Source organism: Spermophilus citellus (assembly GCF_964194105.1).
Source record: "Spermophilus citellus genome assembly, chromosome: 10".
Lineage (NCBI taxonomy): Eukaryota > Metazoa > Chordata > Mammalia > Rodentia > Sciuridae > Spermophilus > Spermophilus citellus.
In genome coordinates this window covers 39,924,921-39,949,070 of record NC_138197.1, presented here as the reverse complement: position 1 = coordinate 39,949,070, position 24,150 = coordinate 39,924,921, and the positions used below count along the sequence as shown (strand labels likewise).

General features: G+C 42.0%; 1 protein-coding gene across 1 annotated transcript in view; it reads left to right on the top strand.

Annotated features, from left to right (window-relative positions):
* GRIN2B (glutamate ionotropic receptor NMDA type subunit 2B) overlaps window positions 1-24,150 on the top strand; it is a gene marked incomplete at both ends in the record, with an annotated part of 281,951 nt that overhangs the window by 210,368 nt on the left and 47,433 nt on the right. The window contains 3 exons of the mRNA XM_081311861.1: window positions 21,702-21,904; window positions 22,687-22,858; window positions 23,148-23,301. Coding sequence (XP_081167987.1) covers window positions 21,702-21,904; window positions 22,687-22,858; window positions 23,148-23,301 — 529 coding nt within the window. The remainder of the gene's footprint in view (window positions 1-21,701; window positions 21,905-22,686; window positions 22,859-23,147; window positions 23,302-24,150) is intronic.

The window sequence follows — 24,150 nt, the reverse complement described above, 5'->3', positions numbered from 1 at the left end:
CAGATTTTCATGTCCAATATGTAACTCTCATGTGAACCCTGGGCTCTTATGCCTACCTGCTTATTGATATTTCTACCGGGAGGTACGATGGGAGTCTTAAACTTACCTCATCTCCAAGCAAACTCAGTTTTCTTTACAAATCTGCTCCCCACCCTCCATGTTTCATTTTAGTCAATATTAATTGAGGCCTCTCTGTAGTCCAGATGCTATTTTAAGTGCTTTGAAGGTATTAACTTATTTAATATCCATAACAACCCTATGTGGAAGGTGTTATTAATAGTCCCATTTCATAGAGGATGAAACCCAGATAGAGAGAAAACTTGCCTGAGGTCGCATAGTTCCTAAGTAGCAGATCTGGGCACTATCTTAGTCCATCAGGTATGAAGGTCTGCACTGGTCCCAGCCTAATCCTCTTCTGTATAGGATGTGCCACAGTAAATGGGATTGCCGTTCACCCAGTTGCTCAGTCCCCAAACCTCAGAGTTATCCTTGACTCAACACCCCCCCATGTCAAATTCATCAGTAAATCTTGTTTCTTTACCTTCCAAACATATCCTGAAACTGGCCAATTCACACCTCCTGTATTACCATCATTACAGTCAAAGCCCCATCACCTCCTCATTTGTCCTCTACATCTACTCCTACTCCCCGGGGTCAGTTCTCTATGTAGCATCAATGTAGTCCCTTCAAAACTTAGCAGCTCATGTCACCTGCATTGACATTCCATCAAACCCAGACTATCCAAATCCTCCCTGTGGCCTGTGGCCTTGGTATCTCCTCCCTACCTTCCCAGACTCATTTTCTGCCATTCTCCCAGATGCCCCCACTCCAGCTCTACTGGCCAATTTGCTATTAAATACTCCAAGGAACATCTCATCAAAACATCTTTGCTCTTGCTGAAATTTCTGCCTGAAATCTTTCTTCAGATAATCATTAAACTCTCACCCTAATCATCTCTGCTCAAGTGTCACATCTTTATAGAGATGTCCTGACTACTCTACAGAAATGCCATCACACATCATCTTCCTTCTCACCCTTAATTTTTTATTATTATTGTTATTATTATTATTATTATTATTATTATTATTATTATTATTAGTGCTAGGGATTGAATCCAGAGCCTCATGCACACATGCTTGTCAAGCACTATACCACCGAGCTACAGCCCCCATCTCCTTTATTTATCTTAGTAGTAGCTCTATCTAGCTGATGTTTTACTGAGCAGTCCTACACTACATGGCAACATCACACTCAACAATGGACTACAAATACAATGATGGTCCCATAAGATTATATTACCTAGTGACACCACAGCCATCTTATGTGTATAAGTGCAATTTATGTTGGTCACACAGCAATGAGATTGCCTAATGACACATCTCTTAGAATGTATCCCGATTGCTAAGTGACACATGACTTTTATCACTTATTATCTTTCTTTCTCTCTAGAATGTAAGCTTCTGGAGGACAGGAACTACTTTTTCATCTCTACCTCCAGCACCTGGAAAGTAGCTGTCTCCTACTAGTGGTTGTCCCTTTTCTGTTACTATGACTGACTACCACAGACTGGGTAATTATATAAAGAGAAGAGGTTTGGGTTCACAATTTCTGGAGGCTGGACATTTCAAGATCAAGCATCTGCCTTATTGCTGGAAGGGACTCTCTACAGAGTCCTGAAATGGCACAGGTATCACATAGTAAAAGGGATTTGGTTTCTTGGCTCAGGTCTCTCCTCTTCTTATAAAGCCATAGTCCCATTGGATCAGGGCCCACCCTATGGCCTCATTTAACATTAATTACTTCCTAAAGGCCCCACCTCTAAATATTGTAGTTGGATTAAGCTTCCATCTTTGTATTACTTCACAATGGAGATTAAATTTTGGTGGGAATGTTCAAACCGTAGCAGTTGTGCAGTAGCCTTCGTTGAAAGAATCAATGAACAAGAACTAGTATCCTAACGACAGGTATCAGTACATGCACATTGTCTCTACCACAAAAGGCCCCGAATACAAAATACCCTTCCCAACATAACATGTGGGTATCCAGCACACACTGGGCTCCTCTCTCCTGCTAACTGCCTAAGTGAAGCTGTTATGAACAAATGGCTGGATTCAGGCACCACGGTCAGAGCCCACGCTCACATACTTGCTAACCCTTTGTGCTCACACTCTGTTTCTCATCACTACTTTCGGCTGCTCTTTCTAACAGGCACTGCAGACACTGGGTGCCCATTGATTCCAATTAGAAAAGCATCTTTGCCGAAGAGCAGCAGGGGGTGTAACTGCAGATGTGGCAGGGTAGTGAGGGGGAGAAGGGACGTCAGTATCCATTCTTCACCCAGAGGGCACTCTTAAAGGAAGTCTGTTGAAATCCCTCCCTTGTTTAAAAAAAAAAAAAAAAAAAAAAAAAAAACAGGAGCAAATGAAAATTATCCTCCCCATTTCCAAACTGACTTTGTTCCATCATCTGTTCTCCATGTGAAGAGCATTTTCTCCCCATATTGTTCCACAGTCTGTATTTTTAAACCTCCTCTTAGCATTGACATCCCCTCAGACCCCAGAGCAGGCACTTTGCTGAGTAAAACAGTTTAGTGTCCTGCCTTCCTGGACCCTCTCTTGGCCCTGGCACCTGAATTAAACCCATCACTTCCTTACAAATGCCAACACTGAAGTGGTTCCTGTGCATTGGCATTCAGAAACGAGCCATTGGGCAGAAGAAGGAAGAAAGAGGTCAAGATAGCATCATTTGAAGTTCGCTGCCCCACTCCTGCTAAGATCTTCCCCTCCATAACACTCGTCTCTGGAAGGGACTGTACTGTCCTATGCTGCACAGAGCTCTAGGGAAAAAATCCAAGGAGTAGCCATGGATTCAGATGTTGAGATCTTCAGAAGTTACAAAAGTAATATATAAGAATGAGAAACAATGAACCAGATGGGCTTCTATGAAGAATTTCGTTACTAGGCTCCCCAAAGCCTACTATGGCCCAAACTGCTAACTTTCACCAGAACTTGTCCTTCTTCCCAGTACACAGATGGACTCTATTCCCTAGCCTCTTTTATAGTTAGGTGTGACCGTGGTACTAACGCCACACCATTGCCACATGAGCAAAAGAGAGGGTGTCACTCTCCTCCAGGCCTGGCCCATAACATCTTCCCACACAAACTCAACTATCAAGTCTTCTCCTTTTGTCTCTCACTAGCTGGAACACAGACACCACCTAGGGACCTTGGAAGCCTTGTATTGAAGATGGCAGAATCTCCATTGGCAGGAGTCCCCAAATGACTACATAGAGGAAGCTGCCCTGCCAATTTCAGCATGGTTACATGAGCTAGAAATGAAATTCTTTTGTGTTACAACTTTAACACATTTTCACAGACTATTTCTTACAACAGTTAGCCTACCACAGGTATTCCACCGGGTGTTATAACTTCTTTCTCAGTTATGTGTATTTCTTCTCCATTTGATTGTAAGCTCCTTGAAAGCAGAATCTGTGTATCCACTTTACATTCCCTGCAGGACCTCACTCAAAGGCTGGCACAGGACATGTGACTAGGAAATATTTGTTAGAGAGTTTATTTTTCCCTTTTACTCTAGGGTGAGTTAAAAATTGAGTAGGAACATAGCTACATCATATGGGTTTTTCATTTTGCTTTGAAATCCATCCTGGGTATGAAGGATCTCTTATGTATGTATAGCAGCTCAGAACTGACATGGTCACTGAAGTGTGACACACATTTTTTATTATCTGTAAATGGATTATCTACTGTGACCCAGCTCTTCCATCATTTCGGCACATTCCTCCTGTCAGCAGCTGTGTCGTAGGCGCTGAGAAGGGCCTGAAGCCAAGAGAGAATCAGAACCAGGTGGGGGTGGGTTTGAGGGTGGTGCTTGTGTTACTGACTGGGTATGAGTTGTGAATACATTTTGCAAGTCAAATCAAGCGGTGATTATCTTTTTTACTATTGTATGCATCTTTCTAATTATCTTCATGATACATAATCAAGAGTTGGCAATAGGAATATATAAGTTAAGACCAGGCAGGATACTTAAAAAGCCCTCTCTGAGGGGCAAAGAAAAATGGGATTTTATCAATTTGGCATCAAATCTCTTTGGGCAAACAAAAGGCATTTTATTTCCACCGGCTTGCCATGAGTCAGGAAGGCGAGCATGGTAAATATCAAAATCCTCATTCTAGAAGGGGAAGAGTTATATCCTGAGGTTTTGGTTTACTCCACAGTAAACCCTGCCAGCCTCCAGCCTCAGCTGCAGGGGCAGTATCCTCAGGAACCCCACAACCATTACCATCTAATTTTCTCCATGAATTTAAAGCCCCATTTTAGAAAAATGATGTGTAAACTGGCGATTCTCAAAAGTTAACATGCATGAGGCTTGTTAAAACCCAGATTTCTGGGTTCCATCCCCACAGTGCTGATTCAATGTGTCTGGAGCGAAGCCTGAGAATTTGCATTTCTACTAACAAGTTCCCAAGGGGTGCTGAGATGATTGCTCTAAACTCTTCAGCCTCAGTCTGCATTGATGAAGGAAGCTCCAAACATGTGCCAGGCAACAGCCCCACAAGGTGAAGGATCCCAATAGAGAGAGCAATATTACCATCATGTCAGATGGAAGCTGTAAATAAATAAGGAGGGCAGCTGCTCAGGGCAACTCAGTGCAATGTCCCCTTATACTATGGACCGGCACCATCTCTCCTTTGGCTGCTCCCAATGTACAGGTTGAGAATTCCTTATCTGAAAACCATGTTGGTGCTCAGAAAGTTTCAGATCTGGGAGGACTTCAGATTTTGAATTTTCAGATCAGATATGTTCAACCTGTGTTTCCTCACTAGCAAAATGAAGAGCTTGCTCTAGATGAATAGTCCTGGAGGAAATTTTAAATAATAATGTTGTTCAGACTATATGCTGATTCCAAAATTGTTGCTCTGGGGTGGGGCAGAGGAACCAGCATTCTGATAGCATTACTGGTGGTTCTGTTATGCAGCCCGTTTGGAAACCAGCTGTGTTCTCTAGGTCACTATGGGATCTAACAGTCTACAGTCATGTTCTCCCTCCCAATCCAATGCCACCCTGTACTTTTGTCCCATTGCCGAGCCCCAAAGCCTCCAGATTCACGTGGCTCCTTGCCCTGACCCTTCCCCCTATGCACATTGTATTCTATTTACTCTGTGGCACGAAGTCACTTCATACCTCATTAACTTCCTCTGCTTAATTAAGCAGAGGACAATTCCCAGACAACTGCAGAATACATGGACATTCACTGATAGAAACATCAACAAGTCAGGAGCACTTTTTGAACCCCCAGGAAACATTACCTGTGGCATCAGAGAAGGGACCCATTCCTGGAACGTGACTTTACTCATCAGGTTGCACAAGGGCTGCCAGAGTACACGTTTCATTTGAGATTGGCTCATCTTTATCATTCTGGATGGGCCCCATCCAGTTTTGTTATGATTCCTACAGATTCACATGTATTTTTCTATTTACAAGGGACTCAACCGAGAGGATTTCTGTCTCTTTCCTAAACAGTCCTTTAGCCTCTAAAGCAATATGAAGGAGCAATCTGGAAGTTTGGCTTTCCCTAATACACGTTCATTGCACCCCTACAGATAATTGAAACAAGGTGGTGACTTTTCCGGGTTGGTATTAAAGTGTTACCTAAATTTTCTATCTCATTTGCCTTTAGGAATCCAAGTGTTACTGGGAAGGAACCTAACTTTAATTTTATTCTGGCTCTTTGTGACTTGAGTGAGAAAAAAACGGAAATCTTCTTCACCTTCTTTTCTGAACTTCATTTGAAGTTTTAGTTGGTGGAGCTGTTTCAGTTGTCATTTTAAATGATTTAAGTTGAGGGGCCATTTTGGTAAGGGGAGGGGTGCTGAGGCAACTTAGGAATTTAATTCCACTGTGTGATCTGGACATGAACCCAAGGCCTGGGGACTGTTGCTTTTCTGTTAATTAATTCTCCCTGTCAGACATCTGGAAACCCGCCTCTTCTGCCTCATCTGAATTGACTAATTAATTAAGCTGTATTTGTAAACAGGCATTTTCTCCCCCAGCACTTTTTTCATCATCTGTTTCTTTAGCCACAAGCTGGTGACCCTACTTAATGGCAAACTACCTAGCCAATAACTCTGTTCTCCTATGGGCTGAAGAGGTTTCTTTTGGAGGCTGCCCAGAACTATGCAAGCCCAGGCACTGGAATAAAGTAGATAAGGATTTGAATCCAGTTGAGCCGTTAATATTAATTATGTGGTCACAGGCAAATTACCTCACACCTCAAAATGTGGGTTTCCCCATTTTTCCCCTGTAAAACCTTCCACATAGCCCAGTGACTAGAACACCCTGGTACCCTCCAAATTCTGGTTGTGTTTTACTGAATGGGGCAGTCATTCCCCCTTTCCTTTTGTGCAGGGAGTCGCTAGTTTCGAGCCACTTCTACCGACATCATCACAAGTGTCTTTCTCCAACCTCCATGGGCATACTCTTGGCAAATATTTTTACCTTCGTATTTTACAATTAGAGATTCAGTAAGGGACAGGGTCTCTTAGCTAGTCAGAGACAGAGCCTGCCCGTGTCTTACCCCTGGCCCTGAGCTTTTGCTTTGAGACCATATATCTTCCTGACCTTCAGTTAATGATATAAAACTAGATTATAAGCACTGGGGGATGGGGGATTGCATAAGATAACACCTAATAAAAGAAACTGTTAAGATAACCATGGATACTCCAGGTGTTGAAACGCCTATTAAAGAAGCATTATGTCATACATGGAACGTGTCCACTGTCTAACTGCATCTTACTAGTCTACCAGCTTTTGTCCATCTGCAAGTATGTGTTAGTGTTATATTATGGTTTGGATTTGAGGTATCTTCCCAAAGCTCCTGTTAATGGAGGACTGTTCAGAAGTGAAATGATTGAATCAGGAGAACTGTAACGTAATCAGTCCATCCTAGTTTAACTGGACTGCTGGGAACTTTGGGTTGGGTAGAGGGGAGGGCAGGCAGGGGAGGAGGGATGGAGGTGGGGAAGAGGTGGAATGAGGCAGACATCATTACCTTATGCATGGGTATGATTGTACAAATGGTGAAATGGTGTGACTCTGCATCGTGTACAACGAGAAATGAAAAGTTGTGCTTCATTTGTGTACAATTGAGTCGAAATGCATTCTGCTGTCATGTATAATTAATTACAACAACAACAAAAGACCTTGAATGGACTGCTGGGTGGTAACTATAGGCAGGCAGGGCATGGCTGGAGAAGGTAGGTTGCTGGGGTATGCCCTGGAAGGGTGTATCTTCCCTGTGGCCCCTTTCCCAGCCCTGGTTTCCTGACCCCACCATGAGCTGAGCAGCTTTCCTCCACTGGGAGGAAAAAAACATCATTTTTCCATGATGTTCTGCCTCACCTTGGGCCCAAAGCAATGGCGTCAGCCATCTGAACTGGGACCTCTTAAACCTTGGTCCACTAATAAACTTTGCCTCCTCTAAGTTGTTCTTGTCAGATATTTTGATCATAGTGATACAAAAGCTGACTAACACATGTTGTAATCCAAAGTTATTAACTAATTTCAACATGCTTACTTTGGGTGATATATGTTTAATTCCCTATCAGCCTTGCAAGGTTAGTAGAGGTAGGAGAGAGTCAGGCAGATGTACCTGTGGATCACCCCATTTTGATGATAAAGCAACTCAGATTCCCAGAGGTCAAATGATTTGTCACATTCACAGGGCTTGTCTGTGATAGGGCTGCACCTGAAATCTCGGACTTCCCACTCTATGTTGAGCACCATTTCAACAATTAAGGACTTACATCAGTGCTGTACTTATTTACGTTAAAGAGCTCTTGAAGAACTTTGTGCTGTTTTGTCTCAAATTCTCTTCTTGGTCCTCCTCTCCTTCCTTGGTTTTGCCTCAGCCGTGCAGCCATTTCCTCAGTTATTTCAGTTATCTCTGCTGTGTAGCAACCAACACAAAATTTGGTGGCCTGAAACCACCACCAAATTTTCTTTTTGCTCAGCCTTCATTGGGTCAGCAGTTTGAGTTGGGTAAGCTGAGTAGTTTGGGGGCAGTACCACAGGGACGCTCATCTGGCTGATGGCTCAGCCAAAGCCGAATGATCAAAGGAGCCTCACTGTGTGTCTGACTGTTGGCACCGGTTTTCAGCTGGGCCTCCTCCTGCATGTTCCCCGGCTCCAGGCAGCCAGCCCAGGCGTTTTCAGCAGTGTCAGCCACATTCCCAGAGAACAAGGCCCATTGCACTGTCACCCATCAAATCTGTACATGTGTCATGTTTTTTGATATCCTATTAGCCAAAGCAAGTCACAAAGCCAAACTCAAAGTCAGTGTGGCAAGGGATTACACAAGGGCATCAGAAGGTTCCACTTTTGAAATCATGTTCACTCATTTGTCCAACGAACATTTTTTAGCGCTGACTGTGCTGATATTCCTATGTTAGGCATTAGGGATATAAGAAAGAAATATTCAGTCCTTGCCATTAAGGACTCTCATAGTTTACTGGAGGAAACATAAGCAATTAAATAGAACCCACCATGGCAAGTTCAGAGATCAAGATGTGCACTCACTAGTTTGGAAGAGCCAGGGAAGGCTACCTCCCCACTTGATCCCATCTGGGGAGGTGGGGGGGCAAAGGCTTATTGGTGCAGATATTTCCTGAGCTAATTCCTAAGGATTGATGAATTCAGGGACTTAAAATAGAGGATTCGAGCATGAGAAGAGGCATTCAGATAAGAAGGAAGCATGGTAGGTGGTTATCAAATAAAAAAAAAATAGAGGCTAGAAATCCTGAAGAGAAAGTCAAAAAAAGGGGGGAGCAGGGAGACAGGAAATGGAGGAAGAGGAGAAAAAATAATGGGGGATATGTGGATGGAGCAGGGGGAGAAGGAAAAAAAGGGAAGGGGAAAGAGAAAGGAGAAAAGGTAGGGAACAAATGTGAACTTTCCCAAGGAGGTTAGATATCATTCCGTAGCTGAGTGGGGAGGCACTGACAGTCTTTGAGAGGAGAAAGGATGGGGTCAAATCTGCCCTTTAGAGAGATCCCGCTGGATACAGACTGGAGGATGAACTGAAGAAGGATAAGGCAAGAACAACCCACAAATCCAGGCAAGATGCAGTGCCTGAGTATGAGAGTGAGGGTGGGATCATTCTGCATGTCCACCCTCCAAACCCGGAAGAGGCATTTTAACCAGAAATGGAGTGACCTTGGATACCCTCAGGATCCTGTAGTCTAGATTATCTGGGAAAAACTAGTTTCTACACACCTAACACTTGTCCACAGAATTGACAAGGAGGGTTGGCAGGCCCTGGAAAATCTTAGAGTGGATGTTGTTTTCTGGGATTTAGTCCTGTTTTGATGGCTTTAGTGAGATGTGAGGTGTGAGAAAACTCTTCCATAATCTGTCAAGGTAACTTAGAACAGCGAGTACCTTCTTGAACACACATCTCTCACGATTTTTTTTTTTCTGGTCTCTATGGTCTCATCTTCTAAAATTAGAATGTATTTTTAATGACTTTGCCCTCTTACATTTGTGCTCCCTTAGCGCCTCAGTAATTTTACGTGTCTTTTCTGTGTGTCTGCCTTGTTTCTTTTCATACGCATTCACAACCTTCTGTCTTAGATTTCCTGGATGATCACACTTGTTGTGATGCTGCTTCATTGCCCCAGAAAGCACATTCATAATTATCAGTGTTTACATTGAGATGTGTGGTCTGGAAAGCATTGTCATTCTACTTATGCAATATGTCCCTTTTCCAGAATCCTTCCTATTACTTTCTGTTTGACACTGCCATATGAGCACCCTGCGGTGATAAAAACAGCTCTCTGCAGACTCATCTGATGAGGTCCTGTTCCAGTCCAGATATTTTTTTCTAGCTCTTAAAAATTTGCATGAGAACCTGATTTTGCTGGTTTGGTGGTTTATTAAATGTACAAAAATTTGCATCACTTTTCATTAGTGTCCTGAGATATACTTGAGAGAGATGCTAGTCGAGTGTGTCTAAGATTTATGGGCATATGTCCGCATATTTTCAAGTAACCTTTTCTTTAAACATACGGAAAACATTTAAAATTCAGAGGAGGGTCATGAAAGGTGTGCTGAGACAGATCAGCAGAGCAGGGCCGGGGGGGTGGGCATAGTCCAGTACGCATTGTATAAAAAGCAGTATGGTCACCTCTGACTCTCATAGCTCTTCCATTATATGGTGCCTTCTGGATGGTGGCACTGTTTCTTCTTGATGGCTTGCATCCCCCTGCTGCTTTGGACCCCTTGAGCTTCCAGTGATTTGGCAGATCCCAGAGACACAGAGCTCCTAAGGAGAAGAGGGCAGGTAGACGATTCTGAATCAGCACCATGCATTGGGCATCAGATCCCATTTCTGTCACTTGCTTGGCTGTGGAACCCTGGGTCAGAGAAGAACCTTCTGGTTATGAGTTCTTAATCCTGGACAAGGGTTTGTAGAAGGAGTACATAGAGAGTACAAGGAGAGACAGAAGACATGCAAATGACCAGAACTGGCAGCCAGGTTTGGCCTGTGGGCCAGGTAGTGAGAGATGCCAAATGACCTGCTGAGTGAGATTGGCTGCAGCTGCAGACTCTGTGACTGTCCAAACAACCCCCACAAGGCCCGGGGACCAGGTAGAGGATGCAGTCACAAGTCACTATCAGTCCAACAGGAACTCTAGTTGGTTGGCTCCGCCTAAGCCCGAGATTGAGAGCTGGAGGGGAGGCCTCCTGCTTCTCCTTCTTTTGGCCCCATGCAAGGAGGAGCTTGTTTAGAAATGACTGTAGAATCTGTCTGTCACTGGACAGCCAATCTATTTCTTGGCTCCTGTGATGTTCACTGAAAGTTGATGATGTTAAATAACCACTACTACCAACACAGCTACTGTCAGTTATTCCATGCTCACCATGTTCCAGGCATTCTGCAAAGAACTTTATAGATGTTATTTCACTTAATCTTCACCAAAGCCCCACAAAGATAGTTATAGTTTTTATCTATTGCTATTTATAGAAGAGGTAAACAGTTCATTATGAGGACTGTTTTTGTTATGAAGAATAGACATGCAACTTGAACTAGCTTAAGCAAAAGACAAATTTATCAAAAGATTACTGCATTGTCTCAACAGAAATCATCACAGGAATGGGGTTAAACTTCCAGAAGAGCTATAAACCAGGACTTTTATGCTGTTAGATATTTTCATCCCTCTATCATTTGTAGTTTCTTTTTTTTTTTTTTTTTTTTTTTTTGCCCCTGGCTTTGTTCATCTTTCTCTCCATAGACCAGTTTCTCTGGAGGCTACAAAACATGGTGGACCAGAGCTTCTGAATTTTACAAATATAGCTTATGCTACTGAAATGATAGTTCAAAATTGACACTCTTCTTAGACTTAAGGCCAGAAATTCCAAGGATTTGACCCAGCCAATCAGGTGCCCCACCCCTCAACCACTCACCTGTGAGTGGGGTCAGGATTTGGACCAGAAGATGTAACCACATGACTACCTCTGCAAGACCACAGGGTTGGTGTTGAGGAAGGAGAAGTTCATAAGAAAAGGAGATACTGAACTAAGAAAAGGGATAGGGAGAGAGAGTGAGTAAAAAGGGAGAAACAGGGATGGATGATTGCTAAACAAACTGTAGGCATTTGAAACACAGAATTTAGAAGTTCATATAACAGAGCCAACAATGACAAAGCCAAGATTCAAATTAGGCCTTTCTGACTTTAAAGCCTATACTCTTAACTTCTTAACTAACAAGACATCAAAATAAAGTAAGTAGAGTGGTGAATGAATACTTACTTGCACACATACATCTGCTTCATACATATAGGCATAGATACCAGTAAAGACCTTGCCAAGCCAACACTTGAATCCGGGAATTCAAGGGTCAGAATGGTCTGACACTACACACTTCTGCTCTATCCTTACAACTGTCATTTGAAGTTCGAGGTAGAGAGTAATGACAAGATAACCTGATGACAAGAAGTGTCAGTGACTGAAACTGGTGGCCCAGTCGCTTAAGCACATGAAGACAGCATCCCTAAAGCCCACCCATAAACCATCAGTCAGCCAGAGAGCGTCTCTGCTGAGCTGTTCCAAAGCAAGCCACAGCCTTGAGCATGGTGCCCATATTCACAGCCAAGTGCTGTAAGAGGAAGTTGATGCAGAGGGAGAGGGACTAGCCTTGGTGTTGTTTGAGAGATACCTTACTAGGGCCTACATGCCCCAGAGGATGGCTTAGGACCAGTTGAGGTGCTACAGAGGAGGGTCTTTCTTGGGAAGAAGGCACACTGTAGGAGAAGGTAGAGCTCAGCCATGAGTAACTAAGCTCGTATAGGCTCCAGAAGGGACTCAGAATTGGCTTTCAGAAGATGGGAGTCCAGGCTGGGGAAATTTTGAGCCCATGAACCAAGACTGATTAGACAGACACTTTAGGAAAACATGTTGATTCTCTCATCCTATGTGAGTCTGTTCAGCAAACAGTTTACAGAAAGCTGTTACATAAAGGAATCCATGTCCTTCTAAAAAAAAAATCTACCTTGTCCCAGGGAGAGGTTCATGAGAAGCAGCACCTGGCTCAGTGGGATTCTTCTTATTCAAGGCCTTTTGTAAATACAGAAGGGTAGGAGCATTTTTATTTCTGTGACTTCTGATTCTACTTACAGTGAAATGAAAATATTGAATGAAACTAAAAGAATTGCATGGAATATCCTGACATTATGAAACAAATTGAGTTAAAAGTTTGAGAAGTCAGAGCTTATTTAGTGTTTTCCCCTTGCCACTTGGAGAAAGTTATGCCCATTTAGGAGCTGCACTATTATTGTTTATTATAGTAGTCATAGTAAAATAAGAGATGAGAAAAATAACAAATACTTGCATAAAATATGAGCCAGGCATGGAGAGGCTAAATAAGCCTCCAAGTTTGCACAGCTTGTCAGCACCCTGCCTCCTATTGCTACCTGCTACCACTCTGCCTGTTGGCCCCACCCTGCATTTTAGTTGCCACTTGCCATGAACCTTTTAGACACGACCACGAGGATAGGAGGTTCCAGGGCTGAAATAGACTCTCCCCCTCATTCTTGGCAACATGGCATTGGTGAAGGAGACATGGGCTTCTAGAGCTGAATAGATCAAGGGTAAAACCCAGATCCCTCAACAAGGTTCAAGGTTTTTAGTCTACATTGTGAACAACTAACAATACCTACTTTGGGGGGAATTAGTGACAATTAAATGATACAACTCTCTGAGAATTGCCTGGCGCTGGGCCTGGTCCATAATAGCTATAATTACTCTGATATTATCACATCTCTGTTGATGGTGTTATCTGAAATGACCATAATTGCTGTCTGGTGCCAAGGGAATCAACAACTTTTGTTCCTAGCACCTGATTCTACTCTCTCTCCCCCACTGTCCCATTCCTCCCTCTCCCCAGCAGGAGACACCAAGGGAGGGATTAGTGGAGAACAGGGATTACCCAGAGGGCAGTGGCCACCAGCAGCAGTGGCTGTGCACAGCTCTCCAGGGAACCCCCAGCTCTCAGAGAGGCAGGGGTCAGCATCTGAGGTCTGAAATGACAATTGAGGTCTCCATGCCATTTGGAGAGCCACACAGGTCCTGGCAAGAATGGCCGGTGGGCCTCCCTTCGGAGTAGTGCCAGAGCTGCGGGCCCCCAGTTTAGTGATGAAATAGGCCAAAAGCAGTCATGGATCAAATTTAAATATGGAAATTGTTTTCAGACACATTTTTCAGCTGCTAGAGTTCTAAACCTAAACGTCACTGAGTGTGCAAATGATTAGGAGAAGGAGCGTCAAGCTGTGCTTGTGGCCTTGTTAGATATTCACTGCGGCAGATTGTGCCATTATACTTACAGCAATTCATGCAGAACTGGGTCTGTGCGGGGCAACTTCACCATCAGGAAGGCCGAAGACAAACAGAATGAAGGAGATGCCTGGGGTACGACATTTCCCCCTTCCATCCTTCCCATGGAAGAACACTGGAGTGATATGCAGCAGAGACTTTGTGGAGAGGCTAATGTATTTTTTCCCAGTGACATCAGTCAGTAACTGAGAACACACTTGTACAAACCAGCGCAAGGGACAAAAAAGAGGTAAAATAATATAGTCCTTGTCCTTGAGGCACTTAAAAACCCATTTGGAGATGTAGATTTGCATATCAGAATAAAACTAACATTTTAATATGATAGTCAAAGAGAGAGATTGACTTCCACAAGATTGTTAAGAAAGATTAAATAACAGACTTATTTCTGGGCTTGGGTAAGCAGGAATTGTATTATGGAAGTGGTGATTCCTGAGAAGGGCCAAGAGGGGTGCAGAGCATTCTCTGGAATGCCTTTAGGCCAGGGAATGGGTAAAGAGAGGAAAGCTTGTCTTGAACAGACAGAGCACAGCATCTCTCACACGCGCGGAACAAAATGCTACATGCAAAAGTATCCAAAGAAAGACTAAAGCAGGGAGTTTCAAGAATGGGTTAGATTTCTTTTTAAAGTAGGATTGAAAACCAAAGTCTCTTTTAAAAGGGCAAATAAAATCTTGTGCATAGGAAAAAAAAAAAGACCCAAAGAGTCAGAAGCAAAGCAATATTTCCATCATGTCTGACTGATAAAGGATTACAATGACACTATACCAGGAACTCTTTCCCACCAATAGATAAGAAAGACAAACAGTGCCATTGAGAGTGGGTCGAGAATGTGACTAGAGGGTAAAAGAGGAAAATCTAAATGGCTAGCAGATGTGGGGAAAGTGCTTGAGCTCACTGTGCATTGAGGAGATAAAAATTAGAGCTGGAAGAGCCCATTCTTCATCCTTTAGATCGGCAAACAGTTAACATTGAAAAAAGTTGGAGCAGGTGAGGATGTGTGAGCAAGGAGCCCTCTTAAGCGTTGCTGGCTGACAGCAATCCCAATTGCTGCCAACATGTATTCTAGTGATATGAAGGACATTTTAGAAACATACATACCCTCTTCTTCTGTTGGTTTTACAACCAGAAACTGATGCTTTGGCTGCACCAAGATATTTGGTTATTCTTTTATTAAATATCCCAAATATTAATCTGTAGGGGTATGGCTGAGGAAATTGAGGTGCATTCATCCTTATGAGCTTCTGTGGTGCTATTTAAAAGAGATCTGTTGTCTGATGAGTTGAAAGAAAACTTGTATCATGAAGTGGGTAAAGCAAGTGGTAGAGAAGTGTGTATATTATGATTTGATGTGGGAAACACACACCGCACATGCTCACCTACACACATCCCCTCCTCTGTATCTGTCTCTGTATTTTGAATTGCTATTGGAAAACAGCTGACCATATACTATAACATTCACTTGGTTACAAAGGACAGGGGAAAGGAAGGGATGGATACTGAAATATCAAGATTGAGCAAAATGAACTACTATCATTCACTCAAACTTTAAAAATCCTCACAGTTAAGATGTGTAGCTATAGGGGTGGAGAAAACCAAGTGCACTCTTTTCCTTAGATTTCTGCCACTAGAAAGAAGTCTCAGACTGCATCAACATGTGGCTGGGGGCAGTCACTGGCTTCAACACCTCTTTGGGGGAAAAAAAAAAAGGAATGCAGCATTCTGCTGCCTTGCAGAGACTCTGCCTGTCCCTTCAGCTTGCTCAGGGAAATAACATGTAGCTTTAAATTTTGCATTTTAAAAGTCAGATGAAGGCTTAAAATAAGCAGCAAGTGTTTTGTGTTAGATCCAGATGTCATCTTGAGCAAGAAACAAAAACACTTTGATTTTTGCAAAATAACCTTTGACGCCTAAAGAGGCTCTAATAAGTGCTTTTGTTGCAGGATCTTAAAAAATGACTTTCTGTGCAGATGAGAGAGGCAGCCCGGGGAGACTGATGTCCTTTGCTTATCTGTGCAAGGACTGCTGCAGCTGTGATGCCTGCCCAGGTCCCCATCCCCTCCCCACAATGACATGACCACTCTCCCAGGATCCCCTCTCCCTTCCCCACAATGACATGATCATTCTGCTGTGCACTTCACTGTTTGTGGCAAAGGGACAAACTCAAGAGTTTTCAGAGAGGAACAGGGTCCCTGTGGTCTTTATGCATGGCCTTATCAGGGTGCTAATTGATGTCAATTTCACTGGTGGTAATGGAGATCTGTTAGCAAAAAGAGGACTTTGAAGTTTAAAATCACCACAGATTGGTTCCCCAGAATTTTCATAAGAGGAGGCTCATGGGCCACTAAATGTGCTTCCAAGGAGAACTTCCCAGCTGAACAGGTGCTCAGCCTATATCAGGAGAACCAAACACAGTCAAAACATGACTGTGTTTTTCAGAGAAAACTAAGCAAAGACTTTTTCTCTCTCTCTTGAGAAGGATGATTTCAGTCCTCAAGAGATCCTTTCAAATGTTCAAATGGCAGATAACTGAATTTTTTATAGACAGATGTTTCTGTTAAATGTGCTTGAGGTAATGATGTTTGTTTAGTGTTTGTCTCCAAGGAATGCAGAGTGCTTTACAGACCCTTTCTTCATTATTTTTTAAGGTTTTATTTTTTCCTGATTATATTTTGATCTTTACTATAAATTCTTTTTTCCATTTTTCACACTGGATTGTCTCTAAAATATCTGCTGTTAATCTCATTTCCTACTACTCTCTGCATCTTCATGCCACTTTAGACTCTTGAGACAAGCATTCAACACTTTTCCTCTCAGCGTCTCAGGCCTCTTTTTTTTATTTACTATTGTTCATTGCTCTTCCAAACTTTTCCATTTATAATATTTTTATCATATTTCCTCCTCCTTGAAGAAAGAATTGCTTGAAACATCTCGTTTTTCTACATAAATATGTCCCTTTTAAAATCTAATTTCAATCATTTATCAATTATAATCTGCCTTGCTCTATGTTGAATCTGAAGAGAAGCTTGCCTAAAATGCACAAGGTTCTGGTTTTGATCCCCAGCACCACAAAATAAAGTAAATTTTAAAAAAGAAAGAAAGAAAAAAAGGAAAAGGAAAAAAAAAGTGGCAGGGGTTGGGGGGGTGGACAGAATTGGAGGTAAATATCTCAGTATTTCCACTAAGATGAGTCCTGTGTATTGGTACCATGAATCTATCTATTCATCCACTATTCATAGTAGATTTTATTTTTTTCCCCCGAAAGTTTCTCCTTTCAGTTTTCCATGAATTTGCTAACTTACCCTCTCATGGAAATCATCCTTGAGGAAAAAAAAGAATCATGGCCTAAGACAAATGAATCTTTTCCTTTCTTAAGGAAGTGACCATAGGAGACCTTCTTCTCACCTGTAGAAAGGCTATCACAAGCCCCTGCCCTGAAGGGATCATGGTGTTAGGAAATTATGTGGAAAGCACTGGAGAAACCCACCCACCCATTTTTACACATGTATAAACTGAGAATAAGGGACTTAGAAATGTATCCACCACCTCTGGAATACTTAGAGACACATTTGGAATTTCATTTAGAAAACAAGTCACCTAGAAATTTTTTAAAAAAATCATTATAGAAGGTGGTTTGGCTGTTCTGGGCAGTGGCAAGCTGATAAAAGCTTAACAACTGGAAGTGAATTGGACAGAGGAAGCCCTGATGGACCTCTATTATTTGCCAATTTTATGGTGCTAGCACTTCCAAACCACCAACCCAACACCATTGAACAAGGACTTGGGGAGGGTTGAGCACAATCCAGTTGGCTGCCAAGACTGTTAAAGATTATCTGACTTGAGTGAGCAGTCTTTAAGGAGAAGGAGAACAGAGCTAATGCAGTGGATAAAGAACTTTCCCTAAGGAGTTACCACTGAAATTTCAAGACCCAGCCCAAAGATAAGGGTCTCTGTGAGGCTTTTCCCTCATCTTTTCAGTAATGATGACTTCTACTCTGAATGCCAAAGTCCTGGTCTATTCCTTATATGAGGGTGATTACTTTAAGCCTAACTTGATATTATTGTCAATAGACAGTGTCTTTCCCATCTAGTCTGTGCTGGAAGGATATGGCCACATCTTCCTCCTTCATTGTCAGAGAAGCAGGGCAGCAAAGTAGGTGTTGCCCAAGCTCTGGAGTCAGGCTCTCAGTTTCAAATTCTGACATTGTTGTGCTCAGTACCCACTTATCTTGAGATCTCGGGAAAGCTGACAAAACCCTCTGTAGAAATGAGACATTAATTGGGATTCTGTCTCAGAGGTATGGTGATTAATGAGATCACTGGACAAGTTCAGTGCCTAGTACATCTAAGTGCTTGCTAAATGTTACCTGGTATTGTTATCTCTAGCACTCAGCCCAGTGCCCAGCAGTTTTGGTGTGCAATCATTGCTGATTGGGCTGAGTGGATATGAGGCAAAGATATGATCCAGCTAATATGGTAGTAAGTTGGGAAAGAATGCACTAGAAGAGAACTGTGTGAACAGTTAAGCATCTGTAGATCACAGAATTATGGGATGAGAACCTAGTTTTCCTGCTGTGATATGATGAAAACAGAGTAGGGTAGAATCACCTGTGCCCTCCCTTCACCCCATGCACTAAACTCTGTCTATAAATACAACATTTGGTTATTGTCATAGCTTTTATAGGCTGTTGTTGATTGAAATATCTCCTTGTCAGGACTGTGCAATTGTGTTTTTAAAAATCGAAATGCTATTCTTTAAGCACAAATACTGATAAATTTTATTCCATTTGGTTCAGTCCATTATTCCAGTTAATTAGTATCTCTTCCCAACTTGCTTCAGCAATGCATTATATTTTATATCCCCTCTAACTTTGTGTTGTCTGCAATTTTGTGAGCATGACTTCTATTTTGTCTTACAAAACACTAACAGGCCACTTCTAAGAATGGTATCTCCTTACGTTGTCACTAAAGACCTCTTTTCATGTTGGCCTTGGTTCATTAAACAATCTTTTCTTTTCTTTTTGGATGTAGATTTTGAAACTCTTTTCCAACCTATGAAAGTATTCAATAGTCCATGTTGTAGTTCATCTTGTTCACAAGAATGACAGGAGAAACTTTCCCAAAATGCTGTTTGCAAAATCTTTTCTCTGTAGATAGTCTATTAGAAAATAAACGGCAGCTAGAATGTTGCAGTGTGTTCTTGACTAACCTGTGTTAGTTTGTAATACCAACAACATCTGAGTTGAACAAAAGATTCATGAATTAAAATAGTGATATCAAGGTACATAAGGCCCAATGCACAGACCTGGATCATCCAGGTGAAATGGCTGCACAGCTGAGAGCAGTGAGAGATCATTGAAAAGTTTGAATATAAACTGTACAATGACAAAGTTGTGTTTTCAGAAAGTCATGTGGCAGCAAATCACGATGGACTCTGGGGGAACCTTGTGTAATTTGGCATCTTCCTCAGATAATTCCAGAATGGGATGCTAGACCACTTACTCTGGGCTAGGCTGGTAACAATGAAGGCAGAAAAATAAATTTGGATTTAAAAGGGGAAAAAATATCAAAAGTTACTGGTAAGCCAATGTGAGGAGAATTAAAAATAAAATAAAATACCTGTTTAGGGATTGCCAAGGTTTTTTTACATTGTTGAACACGCAGAATATATTACTGGTTTGGCCACAGGGGCAGATATGGTTCCTTGGGAATGGAGGTGAACCAACATCATGGATCCCAGGGTGGGTCTCCTCTCTACCGAGCTCCACTGGAAGAGGGCATTAATATCTGCATGTGTCTCAGAAGCCATTTGGAAATTTCTTCTTTAGAAATAAGTAGTCTTAGCAATAGAAGGAAAAACAGGGAACAAAGCAAGAACAACAGTACAAAGAAGACTACACAGGGAATCCCTACCTTACCATTTCTGTTGGCTTGACTTATAGATTTTCGACTTTATGATGGTACAAAAGCAGAGTACATTCAATAGAAACCATTTAGGATCTCTTTCAGGGCTAGCAATATGTGTACAATACTTTTATGAAACTGGGTAGTGGCAGGGACCTGCAACTCCCAGGCAGCCACAAGAATCACAAGGAGAACTGACCCTGCAGCCTGCTGTACTGCTAAGCTCTGATAATCTGTAGGTTAGGAGTATTAAATGCATTCTCAACTTATGATATTTTCAATTTAATGATGAGCTTAATGAAACATAACCCCATTGTAGGGTAAGTTGCAGCTGTATATATAAAGGAAAGCCAAACATTTGGTTCAGTGCATAATTCTGAACAAAGAAGCAAAATTTCATTTACACAGTTGGATGAAAACCAACCCATACCAGGGTTAATGCCAGAGAAAAACTATGCAGGTGCCAAACAGGGCAACCCAGGACACTCAATCACTGCCCATGTTGTAACAATGCAATAAAACAAGGTAGTGGCTACTCAGGCCTAATTTGAATATGGAAGTCATCATGCCTTGGGACAAACTGGAGAGAGGAGCTAACCACACCTGAGAAGGTGTCAGGTAGAAACCTAAGTGCAGACAAAAGCAGAAACAAAAGAAGGAGTTGGAGTTTTGCATTTATAGAGAAACCCATGCCTATTTGCTTGAAAATTTAAGAAGTGCTGTCAATTTGTTGCTTCTTATTGATTTCTGTAGTTAAATAAACTAAGTAGTTTGTAATTCTGGTACCTCACCTTTTTTTTTTTTTTTTTTGCATTCTGCACAGAGGAAATCATAGGTTGGAAAAATGAAGGGACTTGTGATTCCTAATTCTTGTGATAATTGAAGATGCTGGTTATAGAAAAAATTTAAAAGTGTTCCCTCGTTCTCCATTAAACTCAATGCAATGGTACAGCGAGAACAAGAACGTACAACAAAGTCATGTAGATTCTATTGTACAATAGGAATGAATGGCTCTCAAAACTGAACCATTCATTTAATTATGACTGGCAGCAGGATCACCATGTGTATGATTTGGGGGACATCCACCCTTCACTTTAGAGTCACAAAAATGGTACTCCTGGTTATACAGCATGCAGCCTGTGTGGCCTTATGTGGCAGCTCACAGAGAGACCCATGTGATTCATACCAATGCATTTCTGCATTGACCCATGAGATTATCACCAGCCCAACCATATTCCCTTCTTCAAGTGAGCTGTGTCTATATTCTTTCATCCCAACTTATCATTTTATTCCAGTTCAGATTTATCTAGTTTTCTGCACAGTTCGTCACTGGACCTCCATTACAAACCAAAACACATTCTGCCAGCTCATTTGCTACAGTCATTCTGTTGACCTTTCCAACACTCTTTTCTGCTCTCACTATCATGTTCTTTATTATGGTTAAGTTTAAAGAAAAAAAAAAAAACTGACAGCCACACAATCCAGAAAATTGGCATGCTCCCTGCACTTGGTACAGGCTTCAGTTTTATTATTCACCATACAGTGTTGTAAACAGTTGTTTACATTTCTTACTCCTTCATTCAATATGAGCTTGATAAAGGACAGAATGATGCTGTTTTGAGTTATGGGGCTTAGCAGGGTACCCACCACATAGTGGGTCCTTATTTAATGTTTGGTAAGTGGGTGAGTCAATGAATGTATTGCCTTTCTTGGTTTGGGACACAGTAGTCTCCTTTTGAACATATGGTTTAAAAGGGATTCTCTCCATTACATACAATGCTTAAATCTGTTTGCCTTCATTGAACAGCTTCCTGGGAAGATTCAGACAGTGCTGCGGGAAACTGTATATGTCATGGCCAGTGATTTCTGAGTCTTTTCTTTATCCATGTGCAGGTGGGGAAGTGGAAAGACAAGTCCCTGCAGATGAAATACTATGTGTGGCCCCGAATGTGTCCCGAGACCGAAGAGCAAGAGGATGACCACCTAAGCATTGTGACCCTGGAGGAGGCTCCATTTGTCATTGTGGAAAGCGTGGACCCTCTAAGTGGAACCTGCATGAGGAACACAGTCCCCTGCCAAAAACGCATAATCTCTGAGTATGGCACCTCCCCCAGTGGCTGTGGGTGGCATGAGAGAGTCAGATTTTTTGCAGTTCTTAGCACCTGGCAGGCCTGGGACCTGCAGCAAGGAATGAATTGGGCACCATGTCCAATTTTCAGCTGCTAATGAGCTGTTGAATTGCTGGCAGCCCTGTGGTCTGATGTCTGGTTCTGTCCAAATCATAACCTGAGAGAATGACTGCTAGGCATGCTAAGGTTCTTTGGCCTTTCCTGACCTCAGTGCCTGGGATCTCAAGGTTATAGAGATTTAGGTTTATTCTTGGTATTGAACTATATTTTCTTGGGCCAGTATATCCCCAAATTTTGATATTTAGAACCATTTCTGAAAATAGGTCAAACTAATCTATGTTGTTACGAGTCAGGATAATGGTTTTCTTTGGTGAGGGTAGGAAGTGCCTGGAAGGGAGAAAAAGAAGCCTTTTAATGGTAACTTTTCTGTACCTGGATTCAGGAGCTGGCTGAAAGGGTGAATTTGGTGTATGAAAATTCACAGAACTGAGCCCTAAGGATATGTACTCTTTCCTGATGTGTATTGTACTTCAAAGGAACATTAAAATTTGTGAGAAAGCACGGCCCAATGTAATGAGATAATGAGAATATTGCAGTTCTGGGATCTGGTTTATTTCCTCACTCAGGTTTGATATAAATTGTGCTGTGAAGGGTGACCTGCTTTAGAATTGGAGTTTTAATGACAAAGAATAATACTGTGCTTCTTGTACAAAACCTTGCTTTTGTTTTTTGTTTCTTTAACTGGCTAGGAATAAAACAGATGAGGAGCCAGGATACATCAAAAAATGCTGCAAGGGGTTCTGTATCGACATCCTTAAGAAAATTTCTAAATCTGTGAAGTTCACCTATGACCTTTACCTGGTCACCAATGGCAAGCATGGGAAGAAAATCAACGGCACCTGGAATGGTATGATTGGAGAGGTGAGTGTCCGAAAGTAAGGGCCAATTCCATTTTTCATTTATTTTATTTCATGTAAATACTTTTTTTTAAATTGATTTTATCTTTTAAATACACGACAATGGAATGCATTACAATTCTTATTACACATATAAGGGCTCATTTTATGAATTTTGTAAAATATGAAGTGGTAAAGAGAATGCACTGTTCCCACTGTACGAAGAACATCACTGATGGGTCCTGAGTATTTTTCTCAAGGTGGCCCTTGCCTTCCTGGGTATTCTAACCAGAACTTGGTGTCTTTCTCCTCAGGTGGTCATGAAGAGGGCCTACATGGCAGTGGGATCGCTCACCATCAATGAGGAGCGGTCAGAGGTGGTTGACTTCTCTGTACCCTTCATAGAGACTGGCATCAGTGTCATGGTGTCACGCAGCAATGGGACTGTCTCACCTTCTGCCTTCTTAGGTAAATGATGTGTTTGATGGTGACAGGAATTGGAATAAGGAATAGTTGGAGGAGCACATGGCCAGGTTCTTTCAGTCGGGAGTTGGTTTCCTAATAGCTTACCTCCTCTGGGGACTTCATTTTGAGGACATCAAAATTGATTATTCTCAAACCTGAAAGCTGAAGAACACCCAGAATAATAGAAAGGCATTATAACGCTGCTTCGTAAGAAAACACTCCTGCATTGGTCATCAGAGGCCTCCACAGGAGTCCTTTTCTTATCATGTACTCACCATCTGACCTTGAGCAAAGTTGCTCCCTCCTGGGACTCAGTTTCCTTCGCCATAGAAGGCATTTCAGCTAGCCTCTCTCTGAGGCTGCTTCCTGCTCTAAAAATTTCTAATTCTGGATATCATTGAAATACCTATTTATTTTTAATTATCTTCAAGAATTGAGCTCAGTGCTACCAAAAAAAAGGTTTTCTGTTGTCACATGAATTTTCTGAGGCTTTTTTCAGCCAGAACTGATCTGATGCTTCCTCCCACCCCAACCCATCCTTCCCCTTATCATTCTCTACTTCCCCACCCTCCAGCATCACTTAACTGTCAAAAGCCTTAGATGTGATATAAGACTAGGTGAGATAAGGCCAAGTTTTCAATTATATGAGGTCCTTGGTGAGCTCATATCCCATAATTTTTGCAGGGGCTGTGGAGCAAGGGGGTGGGAAGTTAAATGTCACCTTGAAACAGAACATTGGACTAGAAGACAGGAGCCTGGTTTGGTCCTAAACAAGTTGTAAGCCCTTGGTCAAGTCACAATCACTCCAAGAGATGTGAACATATTTAAAAGGAGGATAGTTGAATAGACAGT